Source organism: Ixodes scapularis, unplaced genomic scaffold (genome assembly GCF_016920785.2).
Source record: "Ixodes scapularis isolate PalLabHiFi unplaced genomic scaffold, ASM1692078v2 PGA_scaffold2__306_contigs__length_199485367, whole genome shotgun sequence".
Classification (NCBI taxonomy): domain Eukaryota; kingdom Metazoa; phylum Arthropoda; class Arachnida; order Ixodida; family Ixodidae; genus Ixodes; species Ixodes scapularis.
Genome location: NW_024609857.1, coordinates 57,759,633 through 57,786,089, shown reverse-complemented (window position 1 = coordinate 57,786,089; position 26,457 = coordinate 57,759,633). Strand labels below are relative to the sequence as shown.

General features: G+C 43.4%; 1 protein-coding gene across 1 annotated transcript in view; it reads right to left on the bottom strand.

The window, feature by feature from the left end:
* Positions 1 to 19,373, bottom strand: part of LOC8025091 (trithorax group protein osa) — a 47,643-nt gene extending 28,270 nt beyond the window's left edge. Inside the window, exons 1-4 of the mRNA XM_029987459.4 lie at positions 19,096 to 19,373; positions 18,709 to 18,787; positions 16,137 to 16,311; positions 1,417 to 1,543 (exon numbers count right to left, since the gene is read on the bottom strand). Of these exons, the coding sequence (XP_029843319.3) occupies positions 1,417 to 1,543; positions 16,137 to 16,311; positions 18,709 to 18,787; positions 19,096 to 19,177 (463 nt within the window). The 5' untranslated portion in view covers positions 19,178 to 19,373. The remainder of the gene's footprint in view (positions 1 to 1,416; positions 1,544 to 16,136; positions 16,312 to 18,708; positions 18,788 to 19,095) is intronic.
* Between the last annotated feature and the right edge of the window lie 7,084 nt (positions 19,374 to 26,457).

The following is a 26,457-nucleotide window of genomic DNA, read 5'->3' as shown; positions in this document are numbered from 1 at the left end:
GGGGGGCAAAAAAATGCTGAGTCACTGAGCTATGGACCAGTCTGCAGTGTCTGATATACGGCACAGCACAGCAACAGTGCACGCTCAGAAGGCATTCCAAAGCCCAGCAGACAAACATGGCAGCACGCAGCAGGCAATTTTTTGCAAAAGTCTATAGCTTTTTTTTTTTTTTTTTTTAAGGAAACAGGACATGGGGTTGCCCAACCCCCATGAAACATGTGCTGGTACAGGTACCAGCACTGGAACATGTTTCGGTACTGATAAAAAGAGAAATAAATAAACAAACAAAGAAGTTGTACACTTAATTGTGGGTGTCTAAGGTGATTCAGATACAACAATAACTCGTGGGTTCCCATGCTCTGTTTCACCCTACGACCGACCGCAGCGAATGCTACGAGCAGTCAGAGCCAATCTAAGGCTTTGCGAGTGTTTGTGACATCGGAGGCTTCTTGGCAGAGCGTATCACGTGCTACGTTCACGGCGCTGGATTGGCCGAGATGGCTACTAACGTCACTGCGGTTGGACGAAAGATGAAACTGAGTATTGGGCAGGAGATCGAACTATAGGGAGCGCTCTGACCCGTTTGTTTTCCCCACGCTCGGTGTTTACTCAACACAAGGCCTGTGCGCACGCCAACAGGCCTTATGGGCATGTCCATGTCATCTTCTACAATAGAGCGCGGGGCACAGTTTAATGTAAAAAAATACTAACAATCGACGAAGCGACGTTAAGTGCCGGATCTATCCTCAGAGAATGCGAGCTTGACCCACTTCGGCTTTTGTGCTGAGCTGGGACCATGCATGCTGCATTGTTCATGCAGGCCGTAGTGGAAACAAAAGAGCCCCTTCTCCCCCTCACCGGAGAACACGAACTCCAGCCGAACGCTGACGCCGCGTTCGGTTATGTCGGCCGAGCACTGAGTCATTGTATTTATTGTCCCCATCCATGTAGTTGTAAAGTTAACCGCTTGCGGTCGTCACGGTCTGTCCTCCTCCCCAATAGTCACCAAACCCGGCACTTCCTCACTCATAATGCTTGCACCTTTTTCGGAACTAGTTTTCTTAATCTTTAATTCCCAACAACCTGTCATATCTGTGTACACATACTGAACTTTAAAATTAATTATGAATAGCAAAAGCATTTAGCTTTTTTTTTTTCTCTCTCCATGTATATGGTTCTATATTTGGCGCCAACTATTCTGTGCTATGGTGTCAATGCTAGCGTAGCTTCCACAATGCTGGGGCTTCGTGCTGGTGCTCGTTGCGGCTCATTCGCACACTCTCGTGCAAATTGCTTTGACGGCATTGGAGCACTTTGCAAGCTACGCTAGCCTCAATAAAAGAGCACGAAATAGTTAACACCGAGCATAGCAACCAAAAAAAAGTGGCAATAATGAATGGTATTTGGGAAGTTTACCTATTTTCTCAAGGCTGCCATATTTCTCAAGTCGTTCCTGAGTTTTCAGGTGCCTTCGACCCTCGAGGTGCTCTTCCTCAGTCCCAGGCGAAGTTTCTTGGCAAGTCTCACAGAAGTATGATGACTTCTTCAATAGGAAGAAAAAAGAAAAAAGACAAATGGTAAGTGTGAAGGACAGCAGAAACCACAAGTTCTACTACCCTGATTATATTAACATAATCATGAGTGCCCTAGTCGCACCCTTTAAAAAGAAAAAAATGACTTCTTAAACCTTTTTTAAAATTTTGTTGTCTTACTTTTTGTATGTTTGGCATTGGTATGTGATTTGTTATGCTGATTTCAGAAATGTAATCAGATTTCGTATATGTTTTCCATGAAACAATAAACATAATTAAAAGAGAAATTAGTTCATTTCTTACAGGGTTTTAAAACACTTTCCTATTAAAATATATTTTTTAAATTGGGGTCACTCGGTTCCAAAAGATATGTCATGCGAGTTAAACCTATTTTTGATTCTTTAAAACCAAATAATCTGCAAAAAAACTCTAGACCAATTGGAGGGCGTCAAATAAAAGCTATAACAATGCCCAGTTGTGGGATATTAGTGTTATCATAATAGAAATAACCATAAAAATAGCTTTAGCTTGCAGTCAAGTTATTCTTAAAGAAAATACCAAGTTCATAAAAAGTGGCTAAGTAAAAGTTTATAAAAACAAAAAACGCAAGGCTGGAGCATATGTTGAAAAAAAAGAAGCCGAGGAAATCAACTTTAACATTTGAATGTAAATAAGTCAATGTTTCAACTTCCGACAGACAGAATCTGTCTCGCTTGAACTGTGGACAATGGAGGAGACACGCGCCCAAAAAAGCATCCCGATAAATAAACATTTTTAGCCCTAAGAAGGGCTTTTTTCGGGTGTGGCGTCAAAAACGCCTGCTGGCCTTCAAAGCCCAAGGCTGTAGTCCTGCGCTGTGTCTTCCCTGTGCCTTGTGGAGAGCTGATTCTTCATGTTGCTGCTGCCAAAGAACACCTTGTCGGCCTTGTGTAGTCTATCATTCCTTTGGATGCTTCTCCTGATGAAAGCGCTGCCAGTGGTGTAGCCTAGAGTTCCTCGATATGCTTGCCCAAAGGGGGAGCAAAGCTGCGCATCTGTATTCGCCACGCCACCATTCGCTGAGATCGATTACGTGAGGAGCAAAGCATCCTGCGCCGTGCAAGAAAGCCACCTCAACGGTCGCTTCGCCAACATCGCACGCGCCCCGGCGTATGTTCCCCTGCTTTCGCCCCCTCCTCCTCCTTTTCTGTTTCCCATGCGCGGCGGCGCACGCTGCACCGCTATTGGCCGAATTTAGTCATGTGACAAGCAAAGCATCCAGGGCGTGCAGGAAAGCCAGCACTACGGCCACCCACTGAGGCTGAATGCGCAACTCTGCTACCGTGGGTAGCTATATACAGGAACTCTAGTGTAGCCCAGGCTTGCCACCAAACTCTCGTTACTCTTCGTTTAATCCTGGCTGAAGACGCTCACAGCTTCGGCAACAGCCCTCTTTACACTAAACAGTGATGCGTGGGTGCTTTTTGAAGTTTGTATCCAGATGGCAGTGTGCAGACTTTCACTGAGGTTCTGCGTTTTACCGTCGCTGCAGCGTTCTAGCAAGTCTTTGTCGCCGAGTTTGGCAAACAGTGCTTTCAGTGCTTCTAGAACTAAGTCTGGGAGGGCATTCTTGTGGCCACATGGCTGCTCACTGTTGGCCAGAGTTCTGTTGTAGAAGGACCAAGAGTTTGCAAACCTCAGGACAAAAGCTGTGATCAGGACGCTCATCTGTGGAAGACGCGTCAAAGGGTGGCTTGCACTGCCCTCTGCACCGCTGAAACGTCGTGGCTGTGGCTCCGCAGGGCGTAACCATGGTAATTGGTTGTCCTCTTGATCCTGTCTTGAGTCAGCCTTCCCTTGCCCCCCCAGTACTTCGCCTTGGACCTCTTCTTGTCGACAGATGTGCGCAAAGCCGATCCCATGAGCTTGTGGATGTGATTTAGGCAGCCATTCTCAATCTCCACAAATCTGTACACTGCATCCTCTGTCAAAGCATGATATGTCCTGCTGTCTCTGTCAGAGAGGACTGCTGAGCATAGGCCAAGTTTTCGAAGGACCTCCTAAGCATTTTCAGTGCCGCCTCCACCTCCGTTTGCCCAGATTTACAGTAAATGTTCTTCTTGCACTCTTGCTTGTGCTCTGCAAACCATGCACTTTTGCAGGTTTGCATCACAGTTGGCTGATGGGATTGAAAGGTCTTGCAATGTAGGCCTCTATGTGAGAGGTTCAAGGCTGCACAGAAGTCAGAGAGGGCGGTTGACTCCTTGCCAAAAGCAGGGATGGAACTGGGCAAAGAAGCTTGGGAGCAGAAAAAACTGCAGTTTGGAGCAGGCTGAGCAAGAACGAGGTCTTGGAGCAAGATGGGGGCAGTATACGAGTTTTAAGAATGTTACAATAGTGTCTAAATGTCACCTGGTTTTCAAACCTAAGGAAAATATGGCATGCAGATAACTCCACGTAAACTTAAGTTTCAATAAACTTTTTATTTGCAAATATTTTTGATAAAATGTCATGAAAATTACAGAAAACATATGAAGCAAAACTGCAGATGGGTGTGACATGTGATGGAACCAACTTGCAAAGAGGTAAATAAACAGGTGCAAGATGTGGTAAATATACAGGTGCAGGTAAAATGCAGGTACAAAAAAGCACTTTTTTTATCAGTAACTAGAATAAGATAATGAATGTCCTTGCACATATAAATCTATTGGGACTTCTTCATCAAATGCTCACGGATACACTTCATTTTTTTTTTAGATTCTGACCCAATTTCACACTAGCCTCCGTTAACAGCACTTGTCCAGACTCAACCTTCTCTATCTTTTTTATTCAGACCCGGCTCACTCAATGACTGCACATGCTCAAGCATAGTGCGCAAATAGATGATGCACTGTTCAAGTTGTCGCTCTTCTTCCCGAAGACGAGCTCTTTTTGTACTCACTGCCCTCGCTTCCCTATTCCTTCTCTCCTGCCTCTCATCATCGTGCTTTTCGATCTCCAGCCTTTCTGTGTAAACTTTATGAGACCTCTTCACAACTTGCAGCAAGTGTGCTGTCAAAGGTACTTTCGTGACAACACTGTCAAATTGTTTCGGTAGCTCTAGACATGGCGCATACCGGAAATACTTGCGATACCCAGGTTGGCTCGTCCTTGCAATTGGAGCCTGTTTTTGTTAAATCCTCTTTCACCATGCTGCACTGCCATGTGCAACTGACAGCAATGCTCTAATCACGAAACAGGAGAAGGTGCCTTTGATCTTGTGTCAAGGAACTTTTTAGGTTGAAAACCTTGGCCCAGTACTGATCAATGCCTTCTTTGTCATTTTTAGAAACATCTTCACATTTCCAGCTGCACTACTCATCTAGAAGGCTGGAGACCTGCTCAGGTTGGACAATTTGTGGTACAGCACCAGCAACATAGTTCAGTGAACGAACTACTTCATTCGTGTCAGCTGTTTGGCAAGCTTCCAGGAATTAGAGGTGAAAAAAGAGCCTGTTGTCCAAGGGCAGCTGCTCCAAAAGCGATTGTGCACAGACCAAGTAAAACGCCCATACGTTAGTGCGGAATGCTCTTTCTTCATCTGGTTCTTATGTCTTCATCTCTTCTGTGTCATGCCCGATTTCTGGGACATCCTTCCATATTTTGGATGACTCGAAGTTGAGAAACTTTAATCGTTCCGCTGACTTGGAAAGGATGTTCTGTCTGATGAACCGTGACAGTAAATTCTTCCTAAAGCCAACAAGCTTGTTGTGGATGATGCGCACCAGGGGCTTGTCCATCTGAAATAGTGTTTGGAATCAAGAGCACAGGTCAGCAGCATTCTTGAGGAACAATCTTTGCCAGTAGCTGCTTGCCTTCAGTGCAGATGCCAGCCAGTTATGCTGGGGGCCCACAGATGGCCTGACATGTGCCTTCGACTTGAAAAAATGCCTCAAGGCTGGAAGTTGCTCTTGCAGCCATTCAAGACTTCCCTGAAGTGTCAGCCAGCGGTTGTTGACGTGGCACAAAAAAACGTGTTCAGGAAGACCCAGGTCATGTTGGTGCCCTTTCACATCCGATGATTTGGTGGTGCTCTTGAAGTGCTAATAGACATCAATAACCAGTTGTTCAACGTCCATTCCGAAAACATTGAAGTCTTTTGCAAACGCCTTGTGCACCTTGTGGAAACTGCACCCCCCTATGTCAAGGAGGTTAGGACTCACTTGCACTTGCAGCTTTCTTTCTACTCTTCATGATATTGAGCCAATCTCTAAAAAAGCATACCAAGTTGTTTTCGGCAAGTCAACCAATGCATCTTCAATGCACCCTACGATGGTATCTGCAGTCGCACGGCCTAACTTGAAAGATTGCAGATGCTCAACGACCACTTTGTTCTGGATGCTGGCGAATTAGTGAACGAGCATGTCTAGTTGCTGCACACGCTGTTCCAGCTTTGGAATTTCATCGATCTCTATTGCGAAGTAGACCCCAGGCTGACAGAGCTCTTCCTTTACTTTAGCCATGAGGTACGGCACCAAGCCATCCGACACGATGCACGAAAACATTTTCCTTCCACATGTGATTTTCTTAGACACTTGTGGGTTTGCAAACATCAAAGGAAATAATATGTTTGCTGTACCGTCGAACAAGTATGGGACCGATTTCACGAGAGCCACTGCGAATGCTTTGCGCACCTCGTCTGCAAGTGACGCACACAAAACCGACGCTGGGCTTGAAAGGTCTATCACTCCCTGGCCCATTTTTTGGGGGTTCCGGGTCCCCATCCTAGCTTTATGATCTAGCAGCGGCATCCACATGTTTTTTCGATGAAGCATCGCATCTAAACGCCGCCATACTATGTTGCGTGCAGGATATCACAACGATGCAGAGCGAGCAAAAACTGTACGTCTCGCGGGCGCCCTTTCTGCACCTTACGCCAATCCCATCCCCGTTGCCTTCTTGTTCCTTCAAAATGAATTCATTGAAACTAGTCTGACGAGCTGCAAGCACATTGGGTGAATTAGCTACTTGGTGTGCACGAAGTAAACATAACAAAGATAATAAAAAGAATGGCCCATGCTTACATTTCTTCATCCCGCCGTCTTCAAAGCGCAATCAGAGCAATCACAATCTGGCAGCTCGCACCTTGCTCCATTATACGCCTCACTGCTCACTCGCCTTTATTCCAAGTTTGCTAGCGCTGGCGGCAGTATGATAACTTCGGATTTGGATCCACTGGCGTCCCCCTTGAGCCGGAAGTCCCGGTGTCAATACTGCCAACAAAAACTTCAAGACGGCTACTTTCGTCGAGGCTCGTTTATATTTCATTTTGGGCACACCTTGACACAATTTCGTTCTTACTTATACTTTTGTATCAGTGTGGCGCATGAATAGTCATTAGGCGCACAGTGGCGTAATTGGCGCAAAAGTTCTATCCCTGGAATAGACTGGATGCCTTTCACAGCTCTTATGTTGACTTCAAAGGGTGAGATCCTTGCCTCTCCTCGAGTTCTGGGCGACGAAGAATGCTCCTCACTGAAGTCGTATGCAGGACACAAATTCAGCTTCACAGCCAGGCCTTGCTGTCTCTTGGATTTCTCCAGCGTCGGAACGGCCGATCCGCACAGCCCACATTTTGTTGACGCAAAAAATGTGTTCAGCACCTTCAGGTCCACAACGATAAACTGGGTACCGGAATCAATCTCTTCATTCTAGCGGGTGACATTCAGAAGGTCAAACTTTCGTTTTGTTGCAGGAGCACTGCTGCCAAGTCTCGCTTGCAGTTGTACGCCCGCTCGTTAGGAGACTACCCAATCAATATTTTGTTTCAGAGTCACATATATTTTTTAATAAAGCCAAAAAGGTCAACCACTCGAAACCGAAACACGAGCATGGAAGCTCATGGCCAGAAGTCATGTGGCTACACCCGGTCACATTTCTTTTTCTTTGCTTCTCCGGTGTGTGAAGCAGATGACGAAGTTGTGTGCACCATTTGACGTGCGATTATTTCGCTTTATATCCCTTCCGCTCGGCGTACTGCGCTTGAAGATTGATTGGCCGATACAACAAACGACAGTTTTGAAGTAGTGACCCCACGTCCGCCACAACATTGGTCCGTCGTGCGCCGCCATTGTGTCGTTTAGCCTGCAGTACGTTGCCATATTAAGAATGATGTCTACATGTACTTCCCGTGATTTGTGAAACATTTTTTTTTTTTTCAATCATACGTATTCGCAGTTTTCTGGAGGCACAAAAATGAGGCTTGTATTCTTTTCTGTTTCTAGTATTGAATGTGTGCCTTAGATGACCCACGACTTTGAATATGTTTGGTAAACATAGTTTGAACGCCACGTGACCATCGAAAAGAGAGCGAATGCGACTGAAGCCGGCCAACTCCCGACTGGCTCTTTTCGGGCGGGAAGAAAACGAATTTCGAGCCTCAAATTGTCTTCTGGATAGTTGGGCTCTTATAGGTCATGTTCAAATAGAAACCTCGGCGAGTATAAATACCCTGTCAGTGTCCCTTTAAGCCAATTGTGGTGTCACCCCATGACGTAAAGGCCAACATGTTGTTTACAAACAAGCCCACACAAGGTATGGGAAAACACGCAGTTCTTGCACGAGGTGTGGGCACTGCACAGACACAGAAACCAGATTCACGTGACATGAAGCTTTTGTAAATGCACCTTGCCAATAGCAGTGCCACTGCAGAGGCATGACATCAGGGCCGTGTGTTGGTGTGCAGACTAACACACTGTTTACAAACAAGCCCGCGATTGCCCACACCCGGTGTAAAGACTTTACGTGCATAGAAACCAGATTCACGCGAAGTGAAGCGTCCGCACGTGCGCCACATCGAAAACAGCACCGCCAAAGCGGCGTGACAACAGGCCTGTATCTTTCTGCACAGGTAAAACAGATGTGGTAAAGTACACTAGCCTATAGCATTGGCCAGGGGTGGCCAAACCGCGGCTCGCGAGCCGCATGCGGCTCTTTGCAGGTCGAAGTGCGGCTCGCGGATCCCTCGTAAGAGGAACCAACCCCCCCCCCCTTCGCCCCTTTCTGCGTTTCCCAAGGAAAAAACAAAAAGAAAGTATTTCAGAATAAAGCACACTGCAGCTTGCAGCTTGACAGCCTTGTACACCCATACGTACAGTCGTACAGCCTTGTGCCCTCATATGCACAGTTAGACTATGAACAACAGTTAAGTTTGCCCCCGCCCCCCCCCCCCCCCCCCCCCCTTCCCTGCGGTTCTTAAAAGTTCCGTGGTTTTGTTTGCGGCTCTTAGGCCAGGCCAGCCTGGCCACCCTTGGCATAGGCCATGAGAGCATTGTTCATGGCATGGTTGTGCGGTTCACCACTGCACGCCCTGTAGCCTCGGCTTCACTACACTTTCATAAAGCTTAGTAAAGGTGCTCCCACCGCACAAGCAGATATGCAGTGGAAACTTTTATCGCAGCTAACTGTTCCCACTCAAGGCATTCACTCAACCTAAATAGAAAACAAACTAATTTTTTTACATTAATGAAAGCGTTAATGTGGACTTGGCCCAGCAGTTCCCTTAGAAGTTCTTTGTCTTTTTTTCTTTTTTATTCCTTTGTTATTCTTTTTAAATACACAATCATTGCTTGGACCCATTAGCCGTGGAGGCTAGTCGCGGGTCTAACATTAGAAATAACCTTTACAATGCGGCAGGCGAACAAAACAAATGTATGTACATATCAAAGCATACACAAAACAATATACATACTAACTGAAAAAAAAAAAAAAAAAATAGACAGGACATGATATTGAACTTATTAATTGGCTTGCAAATTAATTAAATACTTATTGAAGGATGGCAATATATTGGGTTTACATTTCATGTCGGTAGGGATATCATACCATACTCGGGCACCGTTGGATTCGATAAGCCTTTCTCCATAGACATTTCTACAAGGTGGCAAATTAAACAGGTTATTTGTTGCAGCCCTCGTATTCCGTAATGGTAATTTTAAATAGATGTAATGGGAGTGGGTCGTTAGTTTTTATTATTTTAACGACAGTTTCAGCTATTTTTAAGTTGTATAGGAGGTCCAGTGGCAGCACACCAACTGATTGAAATAGAGGACCACTTGGTTCAGTATATCTAGAATAAGTAATAGAATAGAATAGTTTATTTCAGACATACATGTGTGATACATATGTCTCGGGGGGCTGCAGCAAAAGAAGGCAAAAAAGCCCTCTGACGAGGCCGCTAGCCCCCCCCTTCCCCTCCCCTGCCCATAGCAGTCAACAGAGACAGCATACAATAATTTAGCAACAAGATTGAAATAAACATAGGCATCAGTAAACCCACTCCAATCAATATCATCAATATAAACATAAGCAATGCGTCATAATAAAAAAAGAAACGAACTAATAAAAAAAGAAACAAACTAATAAAAAAAAAAAATCATGAAACAAAAACCAGAGAAAACTGTATTCATTGACATTAACATCGTCATTATCAACAAAATCATCCAACGCACGTCTGATATTAACACATCACAACACTTCATAACACCATGAAAGAAGGACATATTAAAGGCACTATATTTGCAATAAGAACACATAAAAGCCACATTAAATAGTCTAAGGTAGGCGATCAGCTTCAAGGAAATATGCTCTAACTTTTTTCCTGAACGGGTGGATTGTTCTACACTGCTGTGCTATTTGCACAATGCTTGGGTGTTTATTTAGTAGGTTAGGAATTTGGTAATCTAGTTTTTGAGTTCCATAGTTAGTTCTAACATTTGGTTTTGTATAATAGACCCTTTCCGAAATTCAGTCTGGCCACTTTGATCACTATCATCATCATCTGAAAAATGGCATATGTGCCATACCAATGGCGGCTTTCTATTTACTAATGAAGAAACATAATGAAGATACTCCTAAGCTGAGGATTCGAGGCCTATACATTCTAGACGTTAGCACGTTGCGAAACCGGAATTGAATGCAAGTGCTGCGTAAGTGTTCATTTCTCTAATTCGAGCCCAGTGAACCTGTTAGTGGCACAAAATCGACTTCGAAACCCCTTGACTTATAGAACTTTATCAAGGCGTCTGTCTGGGTTGGCGCTTCGTTCTGACTGGTTGCATCGTTGTGGGAATCGACACTGGAAGAGATGATCCAGAAAAACCTGTATATTGAAAAGTTTATTCTCGTCTGCCGTTGACATGCAAAAGGGACGGTGCCCGATAAAATACTGCAGGCTACGGGTTCACTGCCGCCATTCGTATGGCAAAAGTTAAACCGCCATTTCAGCCACCAGATGGCACTGAATTTCGGAAAGGGTCTATTGGTACTCCTAAGATCGTATTCCGCAGGTTTATGAAGATAAGTATTGAGGAAATGTGCCTCATCATGCTTGATCTGATCAAAAATTATGATTGCCAATTTATGAGAGAGGACATGTTCTATTGGTAGTAACTTATATTTTTCGAATGAGGATGCTGTATGTTCGATGTAGCCTAAATTGTCAATAATTCTTACAGCCTTCTTTTGTAAAAGGAATATTTTCTCAGTGTTCGTTTTCGTTGTTGTGCCCCACACTAAAAGACAATATTGTAACCGAGAATATACAAGAGCGTAATACAGGTTTAGTTTGAGCCAGTTTGGTAGTAATTCCCTTAGCTTGCGCAGCAATCCAAGTGAACGTGAGATGTTACATCTTAAGTTATTTACATGATTAGTCCAACCTAAAAACTCCTCAAACCATACTCCAAAAAATTTGTGTGCCCTAGGAGACTCTATTGTTGAATTTAGAAAGTGGATATGTGCTTTATACTGTAACGGTTTGTTCTTTGATCTAAATATTACATATTTTGTTTTCTTTGTGTTTAATTCTAGCTGATTTGACTCTAACCATACAGATAGTTCATTAAGCCAGCTATTTGCAGTTTTTTTAAGCTCTTGCAGATTATCTCCGGAAAAGAACACGTTAGTATCATCAGCATACAATATAATATAGGGAGTAAGCGGCACATTAACAATATCATTTATATATATTAGAAATAACAAAGGTCCAAGGATGGAACCTTGTGGAACACCTAACTGTATGCAGGAAATCTGCGATCTAAAACCATTCAGGACAGTAAATTGAGTTCTATCTAATAAATAGTTTTTTATAAGGTTAAGGGCGATTCCCCTTACTCCATACCGTGGTAACTTTCCTATAAGAATGTCATGTTTTATAAAATTGAACGCTTTGCGAAAATCTAAAAATATACCGAGTGTGTAAAGGCGAGACTCAATATTACTTATTATTTCTTCATGTTCAACAAAGCCGATTCTGTGGATTTTCCTTTCTGGAATCCATATTGACAAGGCGTTATGATGTTTTTGTCAAAAATATATTTAGAAAACCTACAGTTTATCACTTTTTCAGCGACTTTTGAAAATAATAGCAGTATCGAAATTGGCCGATAGTTATTTAGATTACTTAGCTCACCTCCTTTACGTATGACACACACCCTAGCTATTTTCATTTTATGAGGAAATATGCCTGTTTCAAGGATTCTATTACATATATGAGCAAAAGGATAACATATCAGGGCCCGTTTGCTCGAAGCTGGTTAACTAACCGCGGTTAACCGGATTTCCCTACGACGGGGAATTTTGGGTCACGTGACCGGCAGAGTAAGGACGGCGGGGAAACATGGCGGTGCCCCGGTGAGTGAGCTCCGCTCGCTTTGGAACTAATACGTCGCAGTAGCTGCAGTAGCGGGCGCGTTAGTCAGCAATGAATGGTGCAGGAGGTTTTCGCGCTGCATTACTTCACTTAAAACGCAAAACATGAGCAATGACCTCGCCGCATTTTTTAGATACACTTTCGACTCTGACCATTCCTAAGCCTAAATGAACGCGATAGTTGTCGGCATGGCAACGTTTTTGGAAAGTGGATTGCCTTGACTCAATCGGCCGGGTATTGATAGCACACAGAAGCATGGAGCGTTCCCATAGACCTCTTGCTAAATTTCAAAAGCACCGAGGTGCATGCTACGAGTGTAGTTACACGCGCTGCACCTGCTGGCGTCTGCAGTAATAACTGTTCTGAAGCAAAAAGCCTAAAACAAATGTTGCCGTGCACGGGCGTTCGTCAACGATTTATTATGATTATTTACTTCAAATCTTTTATAAGTGGAAGGCCAGCGCGCGCGGATCATAGAATTACACTTCCAGCGTTCTTCTCGATATTCGGGTAATTTAATAGGTCAATTTTCAGTGGAGCCAAGCTACAGGTTTTTCAATTTATGAGTTCTTACATGCTGGCCAACCATGCTGCCGGTGTACCGCCCGCCTTTCACTGCTCACTTCTTTCTCATCGTTTTTAGGACTCAACTTCGTCGTCCTCTTTCGAAGTCGGAAGGAAATTTCAACGAGGCTTTTCTTCACTTCATACAGCCAAATATTTAGAAAATTTCCAAACAAGGGTTAATTTAGTTTTACCTTGCCAATTATTTGTACCACGAGCAATAAAAATGGTTTCTTAAGCTCAAATGTATGCCACGCTGTGTCGCGAAAACCAGGCAGCGCGCATTTTTTGGGTCCCCCCATTTCGGGAACCTTTCCACAGAAGCCACTTATATTCGCTACAGCCAGTAGGTGACACCAGCCACCGCCCCATAATAAAACACGGAGCTATCGCTCATCCAGCCCTCTTCAAACTTGGCTAGGTACTTGTAGGTACCTAGTAGGGAAGGTCGGTTAACTTTTAACTGCGGTTAGAGTTAACCGGCTTCGAGCAAACGGGCCCAGGTCGTTTATTGCTTTGATGGGAGCTACAGTCAGGTCGTCAAAGCCTGACGCGGTGTTGTTTTTTAATGAGATAATTATGTTTCTAATCTCGATGTCAGTGGTTGGTGCCATAAAAATAGAGTTTGTTTGATTCATATTAATAAAAGTTTTATAGAGATCGCTGTGAGTTACTGAAGGAGCACTAGCGCCAGCAGTCAAAAAATGGGAATTAAACTTTTCAGCCAATGACTCGTGCGAATAGGTCTTACCTTCAATTGTTAGTTCGTTTGGAATGACTTTGGGAACTGACGATAATAGGTCTTTAGCTATACTCCATATTTTTTCAGGGCTATCTTGGACAGATAAAAATTTATTTGTGTGATACGTGATTTTTGCTTTCTTTAGATCTGCAGCTAGTTTATTGCGCACTTTTCTGTACACGGCTAGGACTTCAATGTCTTTAGTTTTTATGAACTTATCGAAGAGCTTGTTTCTCTTTGTTATTCTCTTGTGTAATTCGTAGGTAATCCATGGTTTCTTTGATTTATAGTGCTTCTTGTAATGAACTAGAGGGAACGCTGTGTCATAATGTCCTCTTATCTTGGCTACAAAGTTGTCGTATGCCTTATCAGAGTCCAGTTCGGATAAAACGTCGTCCCAGTTATCGCTTGAAACGAGAGTGTAAAATTTCTTAGTATTTTGGTTACCCGTGTCGCGGTATGCTATGCTCTCACATGGGTTTGATCTCTTGTTTCCTGAGTAGTCGTAGTGTATAAAACAGAATATAGGAAAATGGTCACTTAAATCAACTGAAAATACACCCGCATACGCGTCGTCAGTTTGGCAGTTGGTAATACAAAGATCAATTAACGTTTCTGTATGTGATGTTATCCTAGTAGGCAAATTAATCAAGTTTTCACAACCGCAAGACTGCATCATTTCAAGAAGTTCAACCTTTGAGGGGTCTTCAGACAACAGATCTACGTTTAAGTCGCCTACTATGACAATTTTCAAGTTATTGGATGTAATATAATCTACTAAATGTGTAATAAAATCAAGAAAAACTTGCAATGATCCATATGGTGGTCTGTATATTGCAACCACAACCATTTTACGGCATTTGGCAACTAACGATTCATAATTATAGTTGACACACGTGAACTCTGAAACAATTTCATATGTAAGGCCGTCACGAAAATATAGCGACACCCCACCCCCTTTCCGGTTTTCACAATAAATTCTCTCGCAGGTATAATTGTTGAAGCTAACAGCATCGCCAACCCCAGTAAACCACGTTTCCGTAAATGCCAAAATGTCAAAGTTATGATTCAGCATATTCATGAACAGTTCAATTTCGTCATTTTTATTTAGTCCGGAAAGGACTAATGAGTCTCAGAGCCCTTTTCTGTAATCAACTAAGTGGCTCTAAATACGTAGTATATGCTCCACCCCAAGACTCTATACAGTAATTCAAGTGACTATGTACAAATGCAAAGTATAGAATGCGCAGTATAGACGAATTAAAAAACTCCTGAGCCTTTAGTAGTGTGTAGCAACCGTGTGCAAGTTTTGTGCTTATGGTTTTAATTTGATTCTTCCAATGCATATTGGTTTCAAACAAGACACCTAAATATTTTTAACAGGAAACATGCAGCAACTGCACGTTATCTAAGTATATAGCTAGTTCTTCAGAATTTGTTTGCTTTCTCCTAGAGTGAAACAGAGTGTACTTAGTTTTTTTTAATGTTAAGTGTGAGTTGGTTACTAGTGAACCACGTTAAGACCCTTGTTAATTCTTCACTTATTTTACCTTGTAGTTCACTTCTTGTGGCCCTGAAAAAAACTAATGCCGTATCATCAGCATACATGAGTGCTTCAGACTGACATAAAACAAGGAAAATCAATGATGTAGAGAGAAAAAAGAATGGGCCCCAAAACAGAGCCTTGTGGTACCCCTGTAAGCACTGTTTGTGGTGTGGAAATAAAATTATTAATCGTTACACACTGTGTTCGTTTAGAAAGATAACTTTGAAATAACTTTAATATCTTTCCCCTAAAACCATACTCATGAAGCTTGTTCAATAGTATGGTGTGATTAACTGTATCAAAAGCCTTACTTATACACAAAAAAACAACCACAGCAATTTTATTTTCATGAAGAGCCTCATTAAGAAGCCGGGTTAACACAAGTACAGAAGACAAGGTAGATCTGTTTGGCCTAAATCCGCGCTGACCAGGGCAGAGAATATTGTACTAACTTATAAATTCCCTGAACGAGTTTACAAATTATTTTTTCAAAAATTGTATTAATTACACTCAATACTGATATTGGTCGATAACTAGACTTCTCGAAAGTATCTCCCTCTTTAAAAATTGGCACAACCTTTGCTATTTTGAGCTCATCAGGGTATATTGCGCTTTCCAATGAATGACTCAACAAGTGTAAAAAATGAACGCCTCAAATATCTATATTATCTTTTATTAATTTTACTGGAACGGTATCGAACCCGGCCGATTTGTTTACTTGAAGACTTCTAATCTTAGACGTAATTTCAGCCATCTCAATTTCCTCTATGACAAAGGTATTAACAAGCGAAGCTGTTAACCTCGTGGAAACTATCACACGTGGCAACTGTGCTGCTAGGAGAGGACCTATGTTTGTAAAGTAGTCATTGAAATTGTCTACCATTTCGTGGTTGGCTAGTTCGGGTTGGACACGTCGATTCGAGCGAAGGCCGATTGCGTGATTAACTATATCCCAAACCTTTTGTGCATTCCCGTCTAATTATTCAAAATTATGAAGCCAACTGCAAGGCTCATTTGCAAACAGGGAGTGCACAAGAAAATACATGCAACTAAACAGAAGGGACCAATCAAGAGAAACTATACCTCAGTTTTTGTTGCGCCATCCCCTTCCTCAGAAACGATTTCATCTTTCACGATGAACTCGGTGTTGTCTGGCATTTCTTTGTCAGTTCCATCCTTCTCAACCGAATCCTTTGCAGTGCTTTTGCTCGGAGCATTTGTTTTTGGCACTGTTTTATCTGAGGCTATTGTGATGGGTCTGAAAAAAAATGTATGAAACAATGTTCAATAACGGATTCATTTTGTAGATAAAATTAACAAACATTGAACATTTTGAAGAAATGGCCGTCAGTGGCAACAGCTGGATTCAGTTCTTATATACACCAACTCATGTTTACAAACAAACCGGAGTGCCCCTAGCGGACGCCACCGGCGCCGCACATGCGCGGTGGACGGTGGGCAAGAAGCCCGCCGTCGCCCATAAACAAACCATTGAATTGCATTGTTTTCGGCGTCGATGGGAGTCCCTGTGCTTTTTTTTGCGTTGGAATTGTTGATTCTACGTCCTCCTAACAATGTCTGACTAATTGAGCGGCTTCAGCAAAATTAACGAGGCAAAACTTTGCGTGAATAATGTGACTTGCGGTAATTCATTTTACGTGAACGCCGCAGAATGGGCGCTAAAGCCTGACTCGCACGATGAGATTCTGCTCGCCATTTTCAGTCGAGACATCGCTCGGGCTGCAAAAGCGCGGACCGTAGCTTAGATGGTGGATGTCGATACTGAAAACCGCAAGTAGAATCGGGCATTATAAATCGGTGATGGCCACTGGTAACAATGATCAACATCTTCTTGCGTCCACTGTTTACACTTCTTACCCCAACCAACCTTCAAGAGTGTTTTGAGGCCTGCACTTAGTTCTTAACGCAATTACCGGGTCAATGTTTGGTTTACAGGCCGCTGTCGTTTGAACGAGCTGACGACAAAAAGCCGACAAGTTTGAAAGAGCAGACGACAGTTCGAACGCTTGTGGCAAGAAGCACCGCATCCGGCGTCAACAAACCATTGGAATGTCACGTTGTCGGCGTCTGTGTGAGTCTGCATACTGTTTTTCGAGTTAGAATTGTCTATTCTACGTCCTCATAGCAATGTCTTAGCACTTTAATCGCCTGAGCGAAATTATCAAGGCTCGTTACACCGCTAAACTTTGCGTAAATAATTTGACGTGCGGCGATTTATTCGCGTGAACGGCGCAGAATGGACGCCAAAACCATGATAAGATTCTTCTAGATACTCTCGGTCGCGACGTCGCTTGTGCTGCAAAAGTGTAGAAGGTAGTGGCGATGATCGACATTGATACTGAAATTCGGAAGCGGGACCAGACCAAGCGTAACAAGTTGGTGATGGCCACTGGTACCAATGATCAACATCTTGTATCTACTCTTTACACCGAGCCTACATAAGTCTTTTGAGGCCTGCAATTACTTCTTATTGCAATCACCGGGTCAAAGTTTGATCTCAGGGCCGCTTTTGTTTGAATGAGCAGACGACAAAAAGCACGTTTGAAAGAGCAGACGAAAGTTTGAACGATCATGCGGCCGTGTGAATTTGAAGACGCACTGAACCCGCGGGTGGCCCGGACAACTTGGCGGTTTTCTCTCGTTCATGTTGGAACAAAACAAATACATCTGCCGATCAGAAAGTGTTGCCCGCACAAGCAATCGTAGTTCGACAGCGTCTGGTTTTCCCTTTTCACGGCTACTATCCACGTACTCGGACGAACGGAGCGGGAAGAAACACATGAAAACTGATCTTCAAATTTTTCCAGACTCTTTTGGTACAGTCCCCGTTGCAGCATTTTGACCAGAACGTAGGTTTTTCTGTCTGGTTTATCCGAAAAGAACACAAGAATGCATGTCTCGCACGGCAACTTCCACCCACCGCCCCAAACCGGAAGTGCGACCGACGCGCCACCACCGTGCGGCGTGACGTAGGAGAGTCGAGTTTGTGTATAATTCAATGATACATTCCGAACTCGGCACAATTATATTATTATCTGGTAAAACAGCTGACTTCCACTTGCCATGCAGTGTCAGTGGCAATATCTGGAGGCCGTTCTTATGTAATTCAATTTTTTTTATCACATTCCGATCTCATGACAATTGTATTACTACATATGGGGTGTTCCAAAAATGATCTTTACAACTTTGACTCATATTAGGAAACGAAAAGAGGAAGAAAGGTGCGATTTGCAGTAGTGTTTTAAGGAACCTGCAGGACCTTCGTGCTCGCATAAGCGCTGGGATCGCACAGGTCGATGCGGACATGATGAGCCGGAAGTGGGCAGAAGGGAGCATCCACTTGATCTCCTGCGTGCTACTTATGGAACACATACTGAACTTAGTTAAGTGGCTACAATAGAACCTTAGGTGTTCCTTAAAATACTGCTGCAAAGCGCGCCCTTCTACCTCTTTTCGCATCCAAGAACTTGCCAGTGCTTTTCCGCGCGGCCAGCTCAAGTTCACAAGTGCTCTCAACCCCATGCTTGTCCTCCACCGATTCGCAATCGATCTATCGAATAGATTCCTTAAACCAATCAATTAGAAGTGAATGACACGACAAAACTGGAATGCTTATAAAACGAATACCACTCACTCCTGCTTTAAAACTTCTCCGGGAGCAATCCAATCTCCTGGCTCAGGATCATCAGCCGCGAAATCCGGGAATTCACGTCCTACAGATAAAGAAACGAATTAAACATTTAACACGGACAAAAACACTTGTCGTTCTTCGTTTCGTACAAAGCGCACCGGTCAGTTTGGCCAAACGTAGTAGCACAAGCGAAAAAAAAAAAAATAAATAAATAAAGGGGAGGAGAAAAAAAAAAAAAAAAAAAGAAGGTTTGTGGTGTTAGAGCCCCTCGGCAGTGGACCTCTTCAAAACGATTTCTTACAAATCGCTTGTCTTGCAGGGACTGCATCAATATTACAACGGCGGTGTAGCTAGATAGGCGATAATAAGTGATCGATCGTAACTTCTTACCTTTAGTTCCTCCGCCGACGGCGTCAGCCGGTGGAGCCGGCTCCGCATTCTCCGCTTCGGGTTTGGGAGGCTGAGCCGACATAGTTGTAGGGTTATCGGGTTGTAGTAGCAGTACGCTAAAAGGTAGCGCGCCAACCCTTCAACGAGATGCGGATAAATTTGAGGGACACTGACTAAAAATAATGGAATAACAAGACGTCCAACTAGCCTAACCGCTCACGATTTCGAGATCTTTCATTTATGCTAGCTCCGCACAAAAAAAATAAAATAAAAAAAAACTGTTTAAATTGTACAATATAGTACTAAATAAAAATAATTAATGTTTTATAGCTTTACTATTTAATGTGAAAGTTAATTTTTACATTTTATTTGTCAAAATCTCCTCAGCTTGCTTCTTATTGGACCGTTTTGTTGTGATCTTCGAGGTGCCACGCGTGCCACGTGGCCACGTGCCACCGTTTTCACATCAGGACGCGCGCGAACTCTCAACATGCCCAGAAAAGTACCCCACCTTTCCAAATCTGGTACCACCCGACGGTTGGCAGTGGTCGGCGTGTGTTCCAAAAAGAAAACATTGGCTGGTGGCATGCCTCCCATGTTCCTTTGGACAGTGCTGGGTAAAGTACATCTAAAAAGTACTTCAAGTAAAGTACAAATAAGTAGAGGGGGCGTAATGTATTTCAAGTAAAGTAGTAAGTACACTGGGTGCAATGTACTTCAAGTAAAGTACTATAAAGACGATGTACTTTCAGAGTAAAGTGCAAGTATTTTAACACAATCTTTCACGATAATTTTGTAACTGATATGCATCCCAGGGGTGCATGACCTATTTTCAAAAACAGCGGCGAATATTTGATAAAGTCAAGTGGCCGCAGAGTAGTTATTTTCGGGAATGGAGCCTAATTCAGAAGTCCTTCTGAATTTGGTGCCACTTGCACTGGATTGTTGCACCCAAGGAGAGAGCATGACGACAGACCCGTAGCTTCTGCAAGCAATCCTCTCATATAGGAGTTTCCTTTCGTTAATGAAAAAAAAAAAACAGTGAGTGTGCAAGTGAGCTGGCGATAATTAATCATAATGTGACGCTGGCACCCGAGATTGGGGTGCAAAAAAATTAAGGAACTTTCAAGTCGGAGGAAAAGACAAAAGAGAATGCCTCAAAACATTATGACGCTTGCCTCTGTTGTCTTTTTGTTCGACTTGAAATGTTATTTTTGCACACCACAGTCTCAGGTGCTACATTATGATTAATTTTCTCTCCTAATATTTTAAACCTCTCGCGCTGACTGACCGAGAAGTAGCGAGAGTTTAAAAAGCTATGGAAAAGCCGCCCCCAGAACAAACGGAGCGATGAGTCGTTTGCTCACGTTTCTGGTAAGAGTAGAATATCCGTCCCCGCATTTCTTCGGAGTTGATAAAGCATCATTTCGTGATACATATTTAACACACGAAAAAATTTGGGGAATGTAATTTGAAGTCGAAAATTCTACTTTTCTCGGAAAGTACCAGAAAAGATACTTTAAATAAAGTACAAGTACATACTCAGAGAATATACTTCAAGTAAAAGTTTTCTAAACCTACTTGAAGTAGTACTTTAAAGGGATACTCCACCGATTTTTGAGCTACCTCAACTAACTATATTTTCTGACTCCCCGGCCTTTACTCTCTCCGGTATGCTGTTTAAAATCGCGAAATTCATAATAGTTATTGCGAAATCGGCAAATGAATATGATGCAAAAACCAACATTCAAATATACGCGCGCTTTTCAGGGCCGTGACGTCAGTGGCAGGCAGGCTTGCCAGTCGAGCAAGCAGCCAAAAAATAGAATATGCCAATCATTTGTTCCGCGCTGGAGCGCGGGTATTGCAGCGAGCTTCCCAAGCATTCATTTGACACCATGAAACTGCTTCGAATCAGTTTAAAACGAAATCTACAGCCCAAAGAGTGAACCCCTGCCTTCCACTGACGTCACTTTCTCATTGTTGCCAGTAGAGACTTCGAGCTTGAAAAACACGGTGAGGACCAAAACTGTAAATTCAATAACTTCGCGAAAAAACAATATTTTGACCTAATATTTGGGATACTATTTCCGCGATGTTTGTTGGTTAGTTTAGCAAAATTTCAAGCAAATCGGAGACAATGAAAAAATCGGTGGAGTAGCCCTTTAATTAAGTACAATGTACTTAAAGTACTTCTTAACACTGCCTTTGGATGCTATTCCTGATAAATGCATAGTCCAAACAGGACCGGGCAGTCGTGGCAAAGGTTCATGTACTATTAGTGCATGAACCTGTGCCATGACTGACCAGTGCATTTAGAACGTACGTAGAGTTCACTCATTTTCCTAATGGGTAAAGCTATACGCACTACGTAGTGCACCTCGACCGGAAACTGCTATACGCACTACGCGGAGATTTCATGCCATTTGGTTCACTCTTTTCGGACGGCGCGTGTATCACTGGGGAGCGTGTTAAGCCAGCCCCCCGCCTGCATTCACGCCACATCGCGGCGACAGTGTGCAGCTGCTAATTTTCTTAATATATAAAGCTCTCTGCAAAGTGCACATCAATCTGATTGTCAAGGCCATCAAGCTACTAGTGGTCCCAAGACCTAGCCTCTCTATGGTGGTGCACAAAATAATCCAATCCCAAAACGCCTGTGTTAAAATCACCTAATAATTGGGGCACAACAGATTTGGGGAGAAATCATTGAGTCCTTTGCCATGGGGACTGTCAACACCATTTCATCAGCTTCATTATCACTGACAAAGACAAAGGTCGAATTTTTAATACCAGAAATGACCAAATTACTGACTCCTCGTCGTGACTCTAGTGCTTTAAAAACTTTTATATTCATAGTACAGCCAGCACGGAGTGAGACCCGGACGCCGGAACGCGTGGTGGCCATGCATTGACACAGGCTGCTCCACCTGGAGGGCCCCTGAGAACTAATGAAAATACGCCGGGGTGCGAGTCCTACTAAGATGTGCTCTGCCCTCGCACGGCGCGTCTGGGATTTCCACACTGTCGCCCGGTCGACACCTGCGGCTTGCACACGGCGCAAGAAGGTGGATGCTACAAGCAGCAGCAAGCTGCTTGCGCACGCACCAGGGGAGCACGCTTATGGTGTCTTCTCCTCCTGGCATGCAGTTTTTATTGTTGGTTATACGTATCACAATTTTATAATTAGCAGTACTTGTAGCAAAACAGCGCGACATACGAGACAGAAGAACAAGTTGGGACACATGACGAATGCTGACATTCAACTGAAGGTTGCTGCTACAAATATTTAGTATATATGGGCACATCCATACGTCCACTCCCAAAGCTCGTACACTAACCTCTCGATCTTGAGACTCGTATGCCTCGCTGCGAATGCCATAATGCAGGTCTACTAACTCGCTCACTCAGGAAACATTTTCCTCAATTGTTGTGACTTGAGCCTTGAACAATAAGTCACTCTGTGCAGATTCTGGTCCGATCAGTCCAGCGCACCCATTAATTATCGCTTTGTGTATCGGATGCCCAGCGATATCTCTTCAGCACTGATATTAATTATTGCTTTGCGTATCGCGAAGGTGAAATGAAAGTTGAAACATTTCGTACACAGAAGACCCGTATGATGACGTGTCACCGGAAACCACGCGGAGGCTCCAGTGAACAACGTGGCACACGCGGTTTTTGAGAAATAGTGAAATATCATAGATGCAAAATGAAATGTTTATTGACACCATACGCTTTATGAAAAAAAAAGAAAAAAAAAAAGCTGCAACGAACTGACACGGATGCCTCAATTTTTATAAGCAATGCGCATGTTTTCGTGAGAGATTATCAGTCGATTCTTGTAAAAAGCAAAGAATTGCTCGCTCACGCTCTCTTTGGTAACCACCGATATGCCAGGCGATTCAATTCTGGAGCGGAATAAATTCCTCACCCTGCCTGAGCAGGGCCTATTGCAAAGAGCTATAGCCAGGTTAAGCGGCTGCCCGGTGTGAACCGGGCGATCGTGTGGCAACACAAAAGCACCCCGAGTGACGGCACTTACAACGCACCACCCGCAAAACGCTTAAGTCCCAGACATGTTGGGTGAGTGTCGAACACATCTTAGGATGGCCCACACCCTCGCACCCCGGCGCATTTTCATTAGTTCTCAGGGGCTTTCCAGGTGGAGCAGCCTGTGTCGATGGCCACGTGTTCGGGTTTCAATCTGTGCCGACTGTACATTTCCCTTTGGGACTGTCAACATTTCTGCATTATCACTGACAATGACAGAGGCCCAATTTCTTGCACCAGAGATAAGTAGATTACTGATACGTCCTGGGAACACCAGCACCTTTTATACTTTTATATTTAAATTCCCTTTCCTTTTAACAAAAAAAGAATCTAATTCTAATCACTGAAGGAGTTAATAACTTGTACTGTATTAACTGAAATAACCAATCAGAGCTGCCCTTAATTCATCCCTTAGCCATCACCATACGATCACAAGCCAACTGGCCAACCTGTCGCGCATGCACATCGCAGTCGAACCCGAGTCAAACTTTTCACAAGAAATTCGAAAAAGTCGAACCTGGCCGAACTCAAACATTGACCGATTCACGACATCCCTAATCACTACCTTCAACTCCAAATCAGCTGCGAATCAGTTTTGTGGATTGTTCCCATTGGAGTTGTCAGTTTTATCAGCTAAAACCACTACGGCTATGTACGACTGCTACAATTCATTATACACGTTTCCAAAAAACACTCTACCCCAGGGGCAACAAACCATTTTCGAGCCCAGTCACCGAGTTTGAAGCTAGACTCTCACCGGCGTCCCTCCCAACCCTAACCGAGTGGACTCCGATTCCAATAGGCGCAGTTTCAAACGCTGCTGGCGGTCTTTTCCCGCTATACTTTGTTTCACGGTACATGTATTTTCCCGAAGACATTGAGAAAGCATTGTACCACATTTGAAAAAACAAAAAAGCAAAAAAAAAAGACAAAACACTTTAAACTATTTTTGTCGGGTATGCGCTCGAGAGAACAAATGCGACTGGAATGTATAGTTCTAGTTATTTGTGTTTTTCTTGCGATAAGCTTTGACGGCGCCACGGGATTCGCCACATGTGAAACGACAAAGCGGTTTGCTGTCAAAAATAAATTGCAACAGAAAAGGGCCGAAAGGCATGCATTTTTCACGCTCACAAATAACGTGTTTACCGATGGACAGGACACGGACATACAATTGAGGAAGTGTTAACATTCAAACAATATATCGTACGTACCACACGATGCACCGTTATCCGAAAAGAATTTGAGAAAAATCTCAAATAACACAGTCACAGTCGACGACAGTCACATCTTGACGATCGGATGAAATCCAAGATGACTTCGTTTAGAGGCACGTTTTGGGGAGAGCTTTCTTTTTTCACAACCGCACCAAGGCAAAGGAACCAACGCGACGGCCCCGTTCCCACCCCAACCCGGACAATTATTTTTTGGAGACGACTGAGGATTCTACGCGGATTATCTCCAAGAAGGGGGAGAACAATGTTCGCAAAATCGCGTCAAGGGTCGTTAGACGTCCTTCACCTCCTTCGTTTCCCGTGAATGTATACAGAAAAACTTGAAAGGCAGGCACTTACCAGCCTTATTTCTCACAATGGAAGATAACACAGGAAGGGTACGCAGCACGCATAAAAAAATTAAGTGGAAACTTTCAAGAGGGGCGAGAAAACGTCGAATGCAAAACCGCAAAAATGTAGGTAGAGAACTGCACTGAGCGGGTCTTCACAGTCCAAGCGAGTGGCAGAAAATTTCTAGCCGATAGAAGGCACGAGAGTCGCACCAGCCGCATCAGCATCAGCAACATGCCGGCGGCCTAGGACCGTTTTTTGGAAAAACGCATAGATTAAAAAAAAAAAAAAAAACGAAACCACCACCCACTACAGAGAATGAACACCGTTGATTTTATGTAAACTCATACAATGGCAAGGTACAAGTAGTCCCCAGACCAAATTCTTTACCAATTTAATTCGCTGACCCAAATGTATTCTTATTCGAGGGCCAGAACCCATGTCAAAAGAGAAAAAAAAAAGTGGCCAAATATAACCTCCCAGGGTTCCCGATTATTCATACATGGCTATCAAAAAACATCAACAAAAAAAAAAAAGGAAAAGAAAAATTTAATTTTGGGTGAAGTGCCCATTCTTACCTGCCAGGGGTCCAGATTTATAGCATCGAACATGGGATACAACAATCTTAATTTCTGAAGACTTCGGAAGCCCAAGTACACAATACAGCCGTTTTCAACAGTTTGAACAAGGGATGTCACAAACCTGCCCAGGTTTAGTTCAACCTCTTCGAACTTTCAACGTGACGTTCGACAGAGGTTTAACTTTTGTGAGCCTGCACAAAAATTAAAATTCCAGTTGACTCCACCTGGCGGAGGAAAAGTGCAATATTTGCTGGGTGTATTGGCATCGCTGGTTCACATTACTTACGAAAGCATTAAAAGCGCATATTTTCGCTTTTATATGGTGTAAACATTGGCAACCATTTTATGAAGTATAAAATAAACTACTTTTTATATTAAGTTTCCCAAAAATTCGCAATATTTGTGTAGAAGCCAGGAAACACCGTCCATAAGTCAAACTTCCAACTTCAGTGAAAGTTTGAAGGTTTGGCAAACCAGTCAAACCTTGAGGTTCGACGTCATAATCGAGATTCAACAAACCTAAACTTTGATGTCAACAACTACAACTGATATCCAACAAAAATCACAAGGAAATGCTTATAAAACTTTATGCCAAGAAAGCAATTTTAATGCTACCCCCCCCCCCCCTCCCCCCCCCCGAAAAAAAATATGATGCTTGTATTGTTGTTGCTAACAAAGGTGGAACGATTGAGACTGACATGGCACAGTTAGCGACCGCCAATATCGCACCGCATGTGCCATTAAAAACGGCAGAGTACGGTGATGCCCACAGTCGTGAAATGCCTCATGCAGAAAACCAATGCCATTTCTACCATTAAACATTCAAGAAAATTACTTCTTGCTTTTGAAGCAGAAACTTGAGTATTATCCCAACTACCACTGCTACATACGGGCAAAGTTCGAGCTATCAGCAATGCAGTGCTTTTTCCAATGCAAAAAACACTATACTTTTCTCAGTTAACACCCTGTAAAAGAATGCTGAGGCTGGGATTGTTTGCCCACCCAGACCCGGCTGTTCGGGAAAAGAAGAAACAATTTCCGAGGTCTTGAAACACCCGGAGAAGTGCCAATTGCTACTTCAAGCAAAAGCGTAAATGCCATGGTTAAGTCACTCGCAGACCTAAGCACTCCTGTAATAGCCATCCCAATTACATCCAGGAACG